At 36.9% G+C, this 16,236-nt stretch overlaps 1 protein-coding gene across 5 annotated transcripts in view; it reads left to right on the plus strand.

The window, feature by feature from the left end:
• The window catches only part of LOC138804452 (spindle assembly abnormal protein 6 homolog), a 30,969-nt gene that overhangs the window by 11,848 nt on the left and 2,885 nt on the right, over window positions 1–16,236 (plus strand). For all 5 annotated transcript variants that reach the window (XR_011365265.1, XR_011365266.1, XM_069988714.1 and 2 more), the window contains exons 7-16: window positions 225–344; window positions 1,283–1,474; window positions 6,492–6,686; window positions 6,786–6,875; window positions 6,952–7,131; window positions 7,515–7,596; window positions 9,882–10,018; window positions 11,642–11,770; window positions 13,532–13,614; window positions 16,131–16,225. Coding sequence is in view for 3 of the 5 variants with exons in the window: in XM_069988714.1 (XP_069844815.1) it covers window positions 225–344; window positions 1,283–1,474; window positions 6,492–6,686; window positions 6,786–6,875; window positions 6,952–7,131; window positions 7,515–7,596; window positions 9,882–10,018; window positions 11,642–11,770; window positions 13,532–13,614; window positions 16,131–16,225 (1,303 nt within the window). In the remaining 2 variants the exon portion in view is untranslated. The remainder of the gene's footprint in view (window positions 1–224; window positions 345–1,282; window positions 1,475–6,491; window positions 6,687–6,785; window positions 6,876–6,951; window positions 7,132–7,514; window positions 7,597–9,881; window positions 10,019–11,641; window positions 11,771–13,531; window positions 13,615–16,130; window positions 16,226–16,236) is intronic.

Genomic DNA, 16,236 nt, shown 5'->3' on the forward strand with positions numbered 1-16,236 from the left:
AAAGAAAAGGTAGTTTAAGCTTATCTGTTTTAGCTCAAAAATTGTTTATATTCAGATCTTGATTACCTCAAATAAAAAAAAAATTGTACAGACAAAGGATTTGGGTATGAATTGAAAAGCTGTATAATTTCATTTTCTTTAATATCCTTGGAAGTATTGCTGTGTTCTAATCAGAAGTGTAACGTACTCAGGAGATGATCTTAATATCCTGTACTGAACTCTAGACATTGTCAGAAAAAATACAAGAATTAGAGAAGTTACGGAATGAATGGGCCTCACACACGGCGATATTGACAAATAAGCATTCTCAGGAACTGACGAATGAGAAGGAAAAAGCCTTACAGGTAAGCCAACTTAGTTAAAGGTAACTGGAAAAGCATTTTTTTTTTTTTTTTTTTTTTTTTTTTTTTTGGGTCCGGTCATGGGGCCTGAACTCTGGGCCTGGGCGCTGTCCCTCAGCTCTTCAGCTCAAGGCTAGCGCTCTACCACTTGAGCCACAGCGCCACTTCCGGCTTTTTTCTTTTTGCTTATGTGGTGCTTGGGAATCGAACCCAGGGCCTCAGGCATGCAAGGCAAGCGCTCTACCACTGAGCCACCTTCCCAGCCCTGGAAAAGCATTTTTTTTATTGCTCTTGGTCACTTTATTAGCCAGAAGAGGAGTAAATACAAATTGTAATATTTTCAAACATAGGGAATTATGTAAACTAAAAGTTAAAAGTTTTCCAAAGTCTTACTACTCAAAAATAGAATCTTGTGGCCCCCACCAATAATCCTAGCTACTTAGTTTGAAGCCAGCCCAGGCAGAAAAGACTCTTATCTTCAGTAAACTATTTAGAATAAGCCTGAACCTTAAACACATATTTGTATGTATGCATATATGTGTGTGTGTGTGTTTGTGTGTATGTGTGCACGCAGGGGCGTGCACTGTTAAAAACAGAAACATTATAGTGTTTCAGCAAAACTTAAAGTTTTAAATATTTGTTCTTTTTTTTAGACACAAATAGTTCATACTAAATATACTGTGTTTTGCTTAGGCTTTTCTGTTTTTAATTGTACATTCTTCTGTTATAGCATTCCCTTAACTTGAAGACCATTACATGTGAGTTTAAGAGAAGTGGATCATGGTGTTTAGTTTACTTTTAGTTTTCTTCTTTTCTCCTTCATAAATCTATAATTGTAAATAGATCTTTTGAAAACAGGAACATCTATAAATGATAAAGAAGAAATTGTGATTTTTTTTTTCTCTGATATTTCCTATTTGTTTTTGACTTTTCTATAACAGGCACAGGTTCAATATCAACAGCAGCATGAACAGCAGAAAAAAGATTTAGAAATCCTCCATCAACAAAACGTCCACCAGCTACAGAGCAGATTATCTGACTTAGAAGCAGCTAATAAAGAGTTAACTGAAAGGAAATATAAAGGAGACTCTACTGTTAGAGAACTTAAAGCAAAGCTTTCTGCTGTTGAAGAGGTATTAAATATTGACTTTTCTTGCTATCCTAATTTGAAAAGGATGTTTTAGTTTGGTCACTTTATTTAAATTTCTTTGTTTGATTACACATGTGGGTGGTCTTCTGAATGCTCTGCAAAGATCTCTTGAGCTAATAGAATAATCATTTCAGAAATTGCAAAGAAAATCAACATTATGATTGGCAAACTGAACATTTTGTTTTGTTTTGTTTTTTTGTCGGTCGTGGGGCTTGAACTCTGGGCCTGGGCGCTGTCCCTCAGCTCTTCAGCTCAAGGCCAGCGCTCTACCACTTGAGCTACAGTGCCACTTCCGGTTTTCTGGTGGTTTATTGGAGATAGGAGTCTCACGGTCTCTCCTGCTCGGGCTGGCTTTGAACTGCGATCCTCATATCTCAGCCTCCTGAGTAGCTAGGATTACAGGCGTGAGCCACCAGCGCCCGGCTAAACTGAACATTTTTAATTAGCCTCTTGAGTAGTTTATGGACACAAATCTCAGGGTTTTAGTGTATTTTTAGTATTAACCCAGTGTTTATAGCTTATATCTCAGAAGGTACTCTGTTAATGATTATCTCTTTCAGTCTATACAGCATACCAAACTAGTATTCAGTAAAATAGTGTTACTACTAGATAATAATAGATAGTATTTGCTGAGCATTTGCTATGTGGTAGGCATTGTATAAGTGCTTACATAGATTAATTCCATTCTTGTAACAATGCTTTAAGGTAGGTATTGTTACCTCTCATTACAGATGATGCCACTAAGATGCAGAAAGATTAACTTGCCTAAGGTCACATAGGCAGTAATTAGAAGCTTGCAGATTGGAACCCATCTTTTATTTGCCTGTCGTTGTTCTTTGAAGCACCAGAAAAAGTTGTACTTGCATTCATTTATTTTTGCGGAACTGGGGTTTACCCAGGATGTAGTGGACTGCAGAAGGGTTTGACAGTATCTTGGCAGTATTTATACAGCCCATGAAACCATTTGGTACATGACAGTTCTGACCCTGTGCTTTTACTTGGCTCTTCTTTGGCTCTCGTTGGCTCTCTGCGGCCTGTTTGCCTATATCAATCATTTTGTATGGATTTGAGTGACATTATAAATATCCAATAACCTTGGCAGAAAAGGTTCCCCAATCAGGTAGCATGTGCTGGGCAAGTACTGTACACTGTGCTGTGCCCTAATGCATCAAAGAAGCGTAACACCACTTGGGCTACAGCGCCACTTCCGGTTTTCTGGTGGTTTATTGGAGATAGGAGTCTCACGGTCTCTCCTGCCCAGGCTGGCTTTGAACCGCAATCCTCAGATCTCAGCCTCCTGAGTAGCTAGGATTACAGGCGTGAGCCACCAGTGCCCGGCTTGTAGGTTGTTTTTTTTTTAACGTATCATATTTAAGAAGAAAGATTGGCTGGGCCTAGTGATTCACAATCCCAACTACTGGGAAGGTGAAGTTAGGAAGATTAGGCTAGAGACCGTTCTGGGCAAAAAAAGCTTGAGAAGGCCCTATCTGAAAGCCAGTCATGATAGTGCTGTCTTGTAATCTCAGCTATGTGGAGGTATAGGTGGGATGAATGAAGTAAACTGGTAGACTCACATAAGACCCTATCTGAAAATAGGTCTATTCTATTACTATATGCAATTATATAAGGACTAGGCAATTTATATAAGGACTTTTGTGAAGAGTAAATAAAATCATTTATATAGTATGTTTTATGTTGTTTTTGAAACATGGTCTTGCTAGGTAGCCCAGTCTGGTCAGACAAACTGAGCAGTTTTAGTCATTTTTTGAGAAAAAAAATTTGTACATATAAGGTCAGAAAAATCTTAACTATAGATCATGGTTCCCCCCCTTGGCTACTCTTAGACTCATTTAGGAAGATAGAAAATTATTTTTATAAGTTTAGTTGTAATTTATTCATAAATCAAGATTGTTTCACTTGGTGTGATTAATTAGTAATATGTTTTATCACTGCAATCCAAATTTATAATTTACATATACCGTTAGAAAGACCTTCATGTCTTTTAAAAAATGTCTGTCTTAGGTACTTATGATTAGTAAAGACTGGTTTTTTTTTTTTGAGACTTGGTCTGGTTTTATGCCACCCAGGCTGGCATTGAATTAGCAGTCTTCTGTCTCAGACTGTGGCTGTGGGCCATCAACCCTAGCTTTGAGGATATTTAACAATTTTAATTCTTATTTACTTTCTTCTTCTGTAGGGGGTGGGGAGTGACATCTAGGGACTTAAACTCAGTCTGAGCTTTTGTCCTCTAGGCTAGCACTCTACCACTTGAGCCACAGCTTCACTAGAAAATTTTTGATGGTTGTTTGGAAATAAGAACTTTCCTGCTGGGGCTGTGAGGGTGGCTCAGTGGTAGAGCGCTTGCCTTGCATGCGTGAGGCCCTGGTTTCGATTCCTCAGCACCACATACACAGAAAAAGCTGGAAGTGGGTGCTGTGGCTCAAGTGGTAGAGCACTAGCCTTGAGCTGAAGAGCTCGGAACAGTGCTCAGGCCTAGAGTTCAAGCTCTACGACCAGCAAAAAAAAAAAAAAGAACTTTCTTGCTCAGTCTGGCTTTGAATTGTAGTCCTCAGATCTTAGCCTCCTGAGTTGTTAGTATTGCAGGGGTGAACCATCATTTAAAAAAAAAAATAGGTTGGGGCTGGGAAGGTGGCTTAGTGGTAGAGCTCTTGCCTTGCATGCATGAGGCCCTGGGTTCAGTTCCTCAGCACTACATAAGCAGAAAAAATAAAGCCAGAAGTGGCGCTGTGGCTCAAGTGGTAGAGTGCTAGCCTTGAACTGAAGAGCTGAGGGACAGCGCCCAGGCCCAGAGTTCAGGCCCCACAACCCCCCCAAAAAAATAGTTTTTCTTTTCTTTGTTGTTTTGTCTTCTTTTTGTTTCACTTGTTTATCTGTCTTTGGGAGGGAAAGGAGGTGGTAACAGAACTGGAGGGACAAAGGGTGAACAAATGCAGCGGTAATGCTCACTAGACACTAGGTTGAAAATGAACTGTACAACTTGTGGGTGGGCATAGGAAGGAAAAACTGGGAGAGAGCCAGGAAGGGGTGACATCCAAAAAGAAATGTTACTCATTGCTTACATAACTGTAACCCTTTTGTACATCACCTCTATAATAATAAAAAATAAATATTAAGAAAACCTTATAAAATGAAGATATAGAGAGAATAGAACATAATTTCAGAATAAAAGAACATTCTCCCACAAACTTATTAAATTCCTCTTAAACTAAAAAAAGGTATTTGGGTTTGATTTTGTACACTGTTTTTGTAGCAATCTAAAGAATAAAAAAGAGATCTTTCAGGGCTCTGGGGGGGCAGGAGAATTTCTTCCCTCATATTCTTCAACTTATTTTTTTAAACTTAGTCATAAATTCACTCCCTTTAATTTTTCCCTTTTTCTTTTTTTAATTTTTTTTTTTTTTTTGCTGGTCGTGGAGCTTGAACTCTGGGCCTGGGCACTGTTCTGAGCTCTTCAGCTCAAGGCTAGCACTCTACCACTTGAGCCATAGCACCCACTTCCAGCTTTTTCTGTGTATGTGGTGCTGAGGAATCAAACCCAGGGCCTCATGCATGCAAGGCAAGAGCTCTACCACTGAGCCACCTTCCCAGCCCCAATTTTTTTTTTTAAGAGTAACTCACTGCAGAATATATCAGTAACTGCAGACCTGCTTCACTTGGTCATTTGATGTTCAAGTTCCCCTGCCTTCCCATTCTTGCCTTGTTTCTATTTCAGGGAACTCAAAGATTCATCTTTGAAATAACTCAAAGATTCATCTTTGAGTTTTAAAAGTAAAATAGGTTTCTGAACCTTATCTGTGCCAGTGGATTTCAGAAGCCACAGTACCAGGTAACGATAGATCATCCATCATTTGAGGGTCTCATGTGGTCAGTGAATCCATGGTGGCTGTAGCATTGTTGAGGTGTTGACCAATTGAAATACAATATTAGTGTGCATTATAATGAACAATCTGCTCCGGCATTGCAATGGAGCTGGAAGCAGGAATCAACAGTCACAGAGAAACTTTTCAAGTGCTGTGAGGACACAGGATTCAGAGTATTTGTCCATGGTATTTCTTCTGACCAGTTGTAGCCATTGTCCAGCAGGTACTAAAGTTATGGTGAATTATAAAGATCACCCCAATCTTGGGTTTCCGAGGTCATTGTTAGGGATTGCATACTCCTTTTCATCACCTTTGAGGCAGTGCTACTCTGTGGGATTTGGATTTTCGCTTTGAAAGGTTGGTTGATTTCAGCCAAGGATGATGATGTAGTTTCAAAAGCATCCTTGGAGAAATGGTAAAAATGGATCAGCAACTTCTTTCCAATACTCCTTGGAAACGATTATTTAAAATGGCTGCCTTCTCAGCAAAATCCATGAAGAATCCCAAGGTAGGAGCAGGATGCTTTCATTGAAGGAAATTTAAGAAGCCTAGGATAAGTTCCAAGTTAAAGGATTGGAAACACCTAGACATTAAATTTTCACTAAGAGATGTACTAGTGCCAGGTGCCCGTGGCTCACACCTGCAATCCTAGCTACTCAGGAGGCTGAAATCTGAGGATTGCGATTCAAAGCCAGCCCGGGCAGGAAAGTCCATGGGACTCTTATCTCCAATTAACCACCAGAAAACCAGAAGTGGCGCTGTGGCTCAAGTGTTAGAGCACTAGCCTTGAGCTGAAGAGCTCAGGGACAGTGCCCAGGCCCAGAGTTCAAGCCCCACATCTGACAAAAAAAAAAAAAAAGAAAAGATATACTAGCAAAACCAAACCATAGCTGCTTTCAGATATGTGTAGATTATCTCCTCCTGCCTTTTCGGCAAAATCTAGAACTGTAACAGCAGAGCAGAATGCTTTCAGTCAATGTTGACTCAAAACGTTCCATGACTGCAAGTAATTTCTGTCACTCCTACCCAACATTTTTTATATTTTAAATACCTTAATTATTATAAGTGTACAATCTTGTGTAATTTTTTCATAATGTCTATTTTCTTTTTTTCTCATAGGAGCTACAACGAACTAAGCAAGAAGTTCTCTCTTTGCGAAGAGAGAATTCTACCCTAGATGCTGAATGCCATGAAAAAGAAAAGCATATTAATCAGCTGCAAACAAAAGTGGCAGTTTTAGAGCAGGAAATCAAGGATAAAGACCAACTTGTTTTAAGAACAAAAGAGGCATTTGATACAATGCAGGAACAAAAGGTCTTAAATTTTTTTCTAAATAAATCAGTGACTACATTGCAAGTTGTTTCCCTAAACAAACACAAATATGCAAATTATTCATGTCTTTTTAAAAATCAGGTGGCCTTAGAAGAAAGTGGTGAGAAAAATCAGGTACAGCTGGGAAAACTTGAAGCTACAATAAAATCACTGTCAACAGAACTTCTGAAGGTTTGTTTAAAAATTTAATAGAATATTAGTATTTCAGTGTATTACATAGAGATACACATATTAAGCTCTTTTATAGGCAAATGAGATTATTAAGAAGTTACAAGGGGATCTGAAAACTCTAATGGGTAAGTTGAAACTGAAGAATACAGTTACTATTCAGCAAGAAAAACTCTTGGCTGAGAAGGAGGAAAAATTACAAAAGGAACAGAAGGAATTACAAGATGTTGGACAATCTCTCCGAGTTAAAGAGCAAGAGGTAGTTAATATTTCAGTTTTTTGTGTAGATTATTTTGCATATAGAGTGTAGCAGAATTCTTAATGTGTTTTTAAAATTTCTAGTTTTTTACATTAGACAATAGGTTTGGCCTTTTTAAATGAAGTGTTTTAAAATAAAACACAACTCCTTTGACAGAGGTTTGGAAAGTTAAATATGATTTAAACATTGATTACTGACATATGTATAGGAGTATGATATATACATACACCTAAGTATTACATTGTGGGAATAATTACATTAATTCTTTTAAATTTTCATTTAATAACAGGAGTAATCACTTATTAAGTAGTAGTAATACATTCCTTCAGTTTTTATTTTAACCTTTATTTTCTTTGACTTATTCTGAGGATTCTATATTTCAGGTTTGCAAATTACAAGAACAATTAGAAGCTACAGTTCAAAAACTTGAAGAAAGTAAGCAGCTTTTAAAAAATAATGAAAAATGTAAGTATGTTATATTTTTTAGAATGAGGTTTATAGTTTATTCTCAACCTAAAAATCTTATTTGAATTCATACAAGTTTAGGTAAATCAAGGTATTTTCATGTATAAATAAGTATGCTGTCTTAAGTTCAGTAAATTATATCATCTGCCCTTAAGACTTATCACTATAAAGGAAATTATCATACATTAGTAATCTAAAATGAACAGTGTTGAAAATATTGACTACAATTTATAAGTTACACTTTTTTTTTTTAAATTTTTTTTATTGTAAAGATACTATACAGAGGGTTACAGTTACATGAGTGAGGTAATGAGTACACTTCCTCTTGAGCATTGTTACCCCCTCCATTGTTTTCCCCCTACCATCCCCTCCCTCCCTCCCTTCCCCAAGCTTTTTTTTTTTTTTTTTTTGATTGTGATTACTTAATTTCCGGTAATTCACAGTATTGTGGAATAATGATGCTCGTTTAAAGTCACAAGTTCATTCTAACTTTCCTGGAGCAAATTGTCTATCACAGTCTGTAATATATAATGGTGCTCACATGTTATATACCATATATGTGATCAGCAGCATGGGGATATTTGGTAGTGGTTCAACCAGATGAGTGGGAGTTCTTTGTTTCTTAAGTCCTGTTAGTTTTGTCATATCACCTAACATTTTGGATTTATCATCTCTTCGTTCTTGGCTTACCTCGCTCAACATGATTCCTTCTAGCTCCATCCATTTCCCTGCAAATGCCATTATTTTGTCATTTCTAATGGCTGCATAATATTCCATTGTGTATAGATACCACAATTTTTGGATCCATTCATCTGTGGTGGGGCATCTAGGTTGTTTCCATATCCTAGCTATTGCGAACAGTGCTGCAATAAACATGGAGGTGCACGTGTCCTTGTATATTGGTTCCTGTTGTTCAGGGTAGATGCCTAGAAGTGGTATGACTGGGTCATAAGGGAGGTCAATCTTTAGCTTTCTAAGGACCCTCCAGACTGCTTTCCAAAGTGGTTGTATGAGTGTACATTCCCACCAGCAGTGTAATAGCGTTCCTCGTTCTCCACATCCCCTCCAGCATTTGTCGTTGGCTGATTTGTGGATGTGGGACATTCTGACTGGGGTAAGGTGGTATCTCAGGGTTGTCTTTATTTGCATTTCCTTCACCACCAGGGATGATGAACATTTCCTCATGTGTTTCTATAAGTTACACTTTTAACATCTTGTTAGTTCCTGTAACTGAATATTAGACACAAATGTGAAACTTTAAACTATAACAGACCTAAGTTTGAATCATGACTTCTATAGCCATTCTGGATATATTATCTTAGAAAAGTTGTCAAATTATCTTATTTTGTTCACAAAATTATGTTTCATACTTTGGTGGGTCTTGTCCTAGGACTGTGTTCACAGTAAAAGAACTTGTAAACATTTAATAAAGAAATGGCACTTTCCTTGCAATCTTAAAAATAGATAAACTGTAGATAGGTAAACTATAACATATTGTTCTAGAGCAAAAATATATTCTGCTGAGGTGATAGAGTAATGTGTCTTGCTAAAATAAAAATACTTAATTATAAAATCTAGACAAACCTATATTATAACTGAAAATGTATAAAAACTTAAAACCCAAGTTAAATAAAACCCCAGACTAAAAAACTACCAGAGGGCTGGGAAGGTGGCTCAGTGGTAGAGCGCTTGCCTTGCATGCATGAGGCCCTGGGTTCGATTCCTCAGCATCACATAAGCAAAAAGAAAAAAGCTGGAAGTGGAGCTGTGGCTCAAGTGGTAGAGTGCTAGCCTTGAGCTGAAGAGCTGAGGGTCAGCGCCCAGGCCCAGAGTTCAGGCCCCATGACCGGACCCAAAAAAACAAAACAAAACACTACCAGGCACTAGTGGCTCATGCCTATAATCTTAGCTATTCTGGAAGCTGAGACCTGGAGGATCTTGGTTTGAAGCCAGCTGGGGCAAAAAAGTCTGTTAGACATCATCTCCAATTAACCAGCAAAATGCCAAGACTAGAGGCTTGGCTCAAATGGTAAAGCCATGAATAAGAGCTCCAGATCATTTATTTCAAGTCCCAGTACCAAGATGGCACGTAGGGAATAATCCTACCACTTGGAAGGCTAAGATAAGATTATAAGGTTAAGGCCAGCCTAGGCTACTTAGCATAGTGAGACTATTTCAGAAATCAAAGGGGAAAAAAGTAAGTATAATTTTAAAATGCTTAAAATGATTAGAAAAATGAAAGCAGTGAAATAAAATTTACTTTGTTTCTTATTCTCTTATTTAAGTAATCACATGGTTAAATAAAGAGCTAAATGAAAATCAGCTAGTGAGAAAGCCAGATGTATCAGGACCTTCCACCACTCCATCTGCACATGCCAGCAGCAGCACAATCAGAAGTGGAATTTCCCCTAATGTGAATGTGGTAAGATTTAAGCTAAAAATGTGAAGGATGCTAGTCAATTTTCTATAATGAAAGCAAAGATTGCTTTGAAGCTTAATAATACTAATACAGACTGAAGTTCTACAGTTACTTAGCACTGAAGCCCTTGGTAGTGGGTCATGGGCATATTTGATTTTAACAAAAAGTCTCCTTTTCAAGGGCACACTGCTTTAGAATATTTTTCATTGTGTTGAAATTTGTACTCTAGTAGTGTCAAATAGGCTGAAGAAAATAGAAAAGCATTGAATATTTTTCAAAATGATTTTCAAGATTCAGGGTTTAGATTCAAGGTTGGAATTATAATGGAAAAGCCCTAAGCTGAAATCCATCAGCAAAATTACAAAGAAGGGAATTAAGCTCTGGTAGCATGTTCTGTTGGCTCTAGAAACAGAACGAAACTAAGACAGATGCTTTCTAGTTTCCATAACAAGATCGTTTGCTTTTTACTTATAAGGAATAGGAGAAATAGGAAAGGAAGTTCCTGCTGATTGTGGTAGGTAGGATATGTCTGTAATTCCAGCTACTTGGGACTCAGAGACAGGAGGGCAAACTGAAAACGGAAAACAGAATGAGGCCCAAAGGACTTGAGGGCACAATTCAAGTGGTAGAATGCTTGTTTGAGGCCCTGAGTTCAGTTCCTCACTACCACAATCACAAGAGCAACCAAGAACAGCTCCTTATACCTATACATGGCGTGCTCAGCTGGTGCTAGGAATTTGACTGGTACACAAAGGGAAGTCGTGGGTTCTTCTGTTAAAAATAACGGATACTTTTGGCTATCAGGAATTGTAGAGGTAAAATTCAACTTCCTAATTGAATTTTTTCCCCTTTGGTTGTAGGGCTTGAACTCAGGGCCTGGGTGATGTTGAGCATTTTTGCTTAAGGCTAGTGCTCTACCAACTTTAGCCACGACTGCACTTCGAGTCTTCTGGTGGTTAACTGGTGATAAGAGTTCCATGGACTTTTCTTCCCAGGCTGGCTTGGAACTGTGATCCTCAAATCTCAGCCTTCTGAGTAGCTAGGGTTACAGATGTGAGCCACCAGTGCCCAGCCCTAACTAAATTTTTAATCTATTTCAGTAAGCAGTAATACGTGCTAAACTCAAAAAAGAAAAAGAAACACCTGATGCTGAATTACAAACTTGAAAAAAATGACTAGACTCAACTGACTGATATAACTATCTGTGTGGAGGATGTGTTGTGCAACTGCTGGTGTATGCAATTACATCTCAAGATTTATGTTTCAAGGGGTTGGAAGCGTGTTTCAATTGGTAGAGAGCTAGCCAATGAGTGAAAGCTCCACAAGTATTGAGTTCAAGCTCAGTCTTGGATATAAAAAAAAAGACTCATGTTTCAAATCAACTTTTTATGACTCTGATTATTGTGAGCCACAGCGCCACTTCCAGCTTTTTTTTTCTGCTTATGTGGTACTGAGGAATCGAACCCAGGGCCTCATGCATGCAAGGCAAGTGCTCTATCACTGAGCCACCTTCCCAGCCCTGAGAGATACTGCTCTTAACTATTACTAGCATGTGTTTTTGCTAATGGAACAACAAATGCTATTTAGAATTATGTCTCATTCTTATTTTTGTGTTTGAATTTTTAGGTTGATAGTAGACTGAATTATCCTGGCTGTGGTATTGGTTATCCTGTCTCCTCTGCATTTGCATTCCAGAATACCTTTCCTCATCCCATAGCTACCAAAAACACCATCCACCCAATTTCAGGACCAAAGGTAGCCAAATTAACAAATTGTGGAAGAATGTAGAAACTTCCTAGTATTTTTTACCCTTTCAAAGTTCATTTATTGTCTGATTAATGGGTAGTGTATTAGATGAGTAAGTTACTAAATATCTAGTATATAATATTGTAAGAAATAGATGCGTTTCTTTAGTCACTGCAGTTCATAAAAATCTAGGTATTAGTCTGCCTAAACTCCTTATTTCTCCTCTTCTCTTCCATTTTTATTCACTCATCTATTTCAATCTGCAAATCTAGGATTACTGATAACATAATACTCTTGTATTACATGTGGTAAGATATTTGGATTTTATTGCCAGAACTTAAAGGTCTGTCTCCCAGGTTTATAGCAAATTCTCAAATAGGTTTTTATTCTTCTTTTTTTCTTTCTTAGTGGTATTGTGGATAGAACCCAAGGCCTTGAACATGCTAGGCAGGCAAGACTTCTAATACTTAATAGGTTTTTTTTGTATATAGTGAGCTATATCATTTTGCTATCTATTTTCTGTATGTCTCATCTATTCTTTATCACTTTTGTTTTTGCCTGCCTTCTTTCCAATTAATTGTGGATTTTATTTTGTTAGAAAACAAATATCTGGATTGTACTTTCTTTGTGTTTTCTTAGGCTTATAACACATTTTTGTCTTACCATAAACTGTTCAAATATACTACTTCCTAAATATAACAAAAACCTTAAAATAATATACTTCCATTTTCTCTCTCTTGCCTTATACTTATACTGTTCACCCTGTTCATACCTTTCTTCCAGGTATGACTTACATTGTCCTACTTACTGCCATCTCTAGTAGTTTTGGACAGTTTATAAATTATGTACAAAATTAATTTCTGGATTTTCTTATTTTTATTTAGAGTAGCACCTTGTGCTTTACCTTGTGAGGATTCTTCTTTCTCTTTAGCTTTACTAGAGTACATGTAAAGTACTTTCTACTCAAGGAATAGTTCAGTCTTGTTACAAAGGTGTGCCCTTGCAAGGGCTTTTTACGAAAGTCTTTGTCTCTCTGCTTTTGAATCTTGGAAATTGTTCACATGTCCTCCTCATGTGACTAACTCTGCTGGCTCTACTAATGATAAAGATCAAAAGTAGGCAAGAAAAGACCACTTGAAAGAAGCCTTTTATTGGGGGAGTCTATATTGTAACACAGAGCTAGATATCTTCCTAATTTAAAATTTTATAAAATTAAACTAATGTTGGTCTATTTTATTATGACATGTACTAAAAATGGATAGTCATTTTCTCATACCTTCTTTATATGAAAGTAGTCATTTTGCTTGATATGCTGGTAAAGTGATTTGTGTTTATAGATTTTTAAAATAGGATCCATTTATACCTTCCTAGTCAAAAAAGACTTACTGCTTTCAATAAAGTATGTTAGGTGCTGATATTTAATTGTGCATAGATAAATAAATTTATTTCAAAATCCAAACTCAAAGATCTAGCATTCTTAACTAAAAGAGAAAATTATAGTCTTGAAAGTTCTTCGACAGGGAATTCTCAGAATGCATGAGGTGAATGCATTATTGTGGTAGTGGATACTTGTTTGAATGTGTTGGTGTTTGGACAGGAATTTTGTTTAATAAGAAATAGGATTCTTTCTATGAAGTCTCAGTAGAATATGCTTGTGGTGTAAAATGTAGGCAAAAATCTCTATTTTTAGGATCTAGATTTAATGGAATGAAAATATAACCTCCTGTCTCTGTTCCACTTCAGTTATATGAGGCGTTTTCTTCTTCACAGGTTCAGTTTAACTTGCAGTTTACAAAACCAGATGCTCAGTCAGGAACAACTGGTACCATGCCCGGCTCAACAGATAAGGAAAAGTAAGTATTTATTGACATAAAATTTAATGTTGGTAGTTTGTTAGTCATAATGAATTCTTACCAGTACTTGAAAGGAGTTGTGTCTCTATTTGGGATATTGTAGGATGAAAACTTAGTCTGAATTGCTTTTAGCTATAAAAAAGTGGTTTCATGTATGTATTTTTAAACTATGGGATCCCTTTAGAAATACAGTAAGTTTTATCATGAGAGTTTCTCTTACATAGCTAGAGGCTTCGCTTTGTAGTGTTTCTTGGATGCCTAGATAGACATCCATCTCTCACCGATTTATATAGTAAATACGAGTAGAAAAGGCTTGTAAAATTGTTGTCCAGATACTACAAAATTTAATGCCAATTTGTGACTTTTGTTCTACCTGTTCAGAGTCTTAAGTTTTTATTTTGTTTTTAAATTTTGAATTTTTTTTTATGCTGATCCTGGGCTTAAATTCAATCTGGGTGCTGTCTCTGAGCTTTTTCTCCCAACGCTAGTGTTCTACCACTTGGTCTACAGCCTAATTTCTGGCTAAGCATCTCATTATGGCTTTAAATCTTAATTCTCCTGAGCAACTGGGTTAAAGGTGTAAGACACCATCACCCAGCAACAATATTTATTTATTTTAAAGTTAGTTAAGTTAGTGTCTGTGACTAATCAATCCATCCCTCGTTGGGGGTCTTCAAGTTTAATTTAAATCTTTATTCACTTAAAATTCAATGGTCTTAAGACCTTCCTGCTAACTCATCATGAGCAGCACCATTCCCTTACATTGTAAAATAAATTACAAATATAGCTCCAGACAGCAGTTTTTCTTTTATCTCAGCTCTCTAAATTTATTCATTAAGTGTTCTAAAATTGCCAGTTGCAAGAGTTAAAATGGTTTGTGAACTTCTTTGCTAGGAAAGGATCAGAACTTTTTGAGGACATTTACTATATTTAACTTTACAGATGCTCAAGATGATCATAAGGCAGAGTACCTATAATTCATATTATAGAATACGATAATGCTTATGTATCAATGTATCACAGAAACCAAGACCTCTTTTAAGAGATTTTTTACAGAAAAATAGGACTTGTGTGTGTGTGTGTGTGTGTGTGTGTGTGTGTGTGTGTGTGTGTGTGTTTTGCAAGATCTTCTGACATTTGTTCTCTAGTACTCTTCTAGTGTGTGTGTGTTGCAAGATCCTCTGACATTTGTTCTCTAGTACTCTTCTAATTGAACCGTGCCTTAGCATAGCCTTTTTGCTGGTTAATTAGAGATAAAGTTTTGAGAAATTTCCTGCTTCAGTTGACTTTGAATATTTGTTTTTATGAGTTGATCATGGGGCTTGAACTCAGGGCCTAGGTGCTGTCCTTGAGCTTTTTTTGCTCACAGCTACCGCTCTCTCTCTTTGAGCCACATCATCACTTCCGGTTTTCTGTTGGTTAATTGGAGATAAAAGGCTCACGGACTTGCCTGTCCTGGCTGGCTTCAAACTGTGATCCTCAGATCTCAGCCTCCTAAGTAGCTAGGATTACAGATGTGAGCCACGCCACCAGTACCCAGCTTTAAGTTCTTATTCCAAGTGTAATACGAGGGAAATTGATAACTGTACAGTTTTAGAAAGTAATGAATGCATACTAAGTAGAAAGGGATAGAATACAGAAATAGCCATTTATTTTTTGAAGTCCCACATTTGAATTCATCTAACCAGAATTCCTAATTTGATAATGCTTTAAAACATTATAAGAATTTTAAGAGCTTTGGTTAAGGAGCAAAGAAATATTCACCAATTTAATGAAAAATGTCTGTAATCCTAGTACTTGGTATGCTGTTGTAGAAGGATCACAAATTTGAGGCCAGAGTGAGCTGACACCTTTGTCAAAAAAAACCCTTCATTTTAAATGAGGTAGAAATGACAGAATTTAGGATATTCTCAAGGCATGTACACATGTACATAGGTAGTATATTGTCATTTATGTGCTATTTAAAGTTTTATAATATTCAAATTTTTTAACTTCTCTTAATAATCCTTATTCCAGCCCTTTTTTAGTTTATATTTGGTTATATGCAGCTAAATTATTTTCATAAGCCAGTGAATATGATCTGAAGTCAAGCTTTCACATAGCTTACGAGTTTTCTTTTTATGGGGTAGACAGTGCTGGAGCTCAAACCCTGGGACCTTCATGCATATTGGCAGTTGCGCTGCCACTAAGTGACACCCGCCCCGTGTATGCTTTCTTGTATGTCCTGTGGATTAGTATCTTTGCCTGAAATGCTTGAAACCAGAAGGTTTTGTTTTTTGATATTTATATATACAGACATATTTTGGGGATTAGACTCATGTCTTCACACAAAATTTGTTTCTTCTGCATATATCCTGAAGGTAATTTAGGTTGTGCACTTGGGTTTGACTCATGTGAGGCAAATGTGGAATTTTTCACTTTTGTAGTATCTATGTTGGCTCTCAAAATTTGAATTTGTGGATTAATGATCAATCTATATAATCTATATTTGAGGTAATTAGTATTTTTCTTTTAAGTGGTGAAAATTTAGGGCTGGAATCTAAATACTTGAAGAAAAGAGAAGATAGCATTCCTTTACGTGGACTCAGCCAGAATCTACTTAGTAATGCAGGTAAGAAGACC

This window comes from Dipodomys merriami, unplaced genomic scaffold (assembly GCF_024711535.1).
Source record: "Dipodomys merriami isolate MVZ:Mamm:240054 unplaced genomic scaffold, mDipMer1.0.p SCAF_365, whole genome shotgun sequence".
NCBI classification, from domain to species: domain Eukaryota; kingdom Metazoa; phylum Chordata; class Mammalia; order Rodentia; family Heteromyidae; genus Dipodomys; species Dipodomys merriami.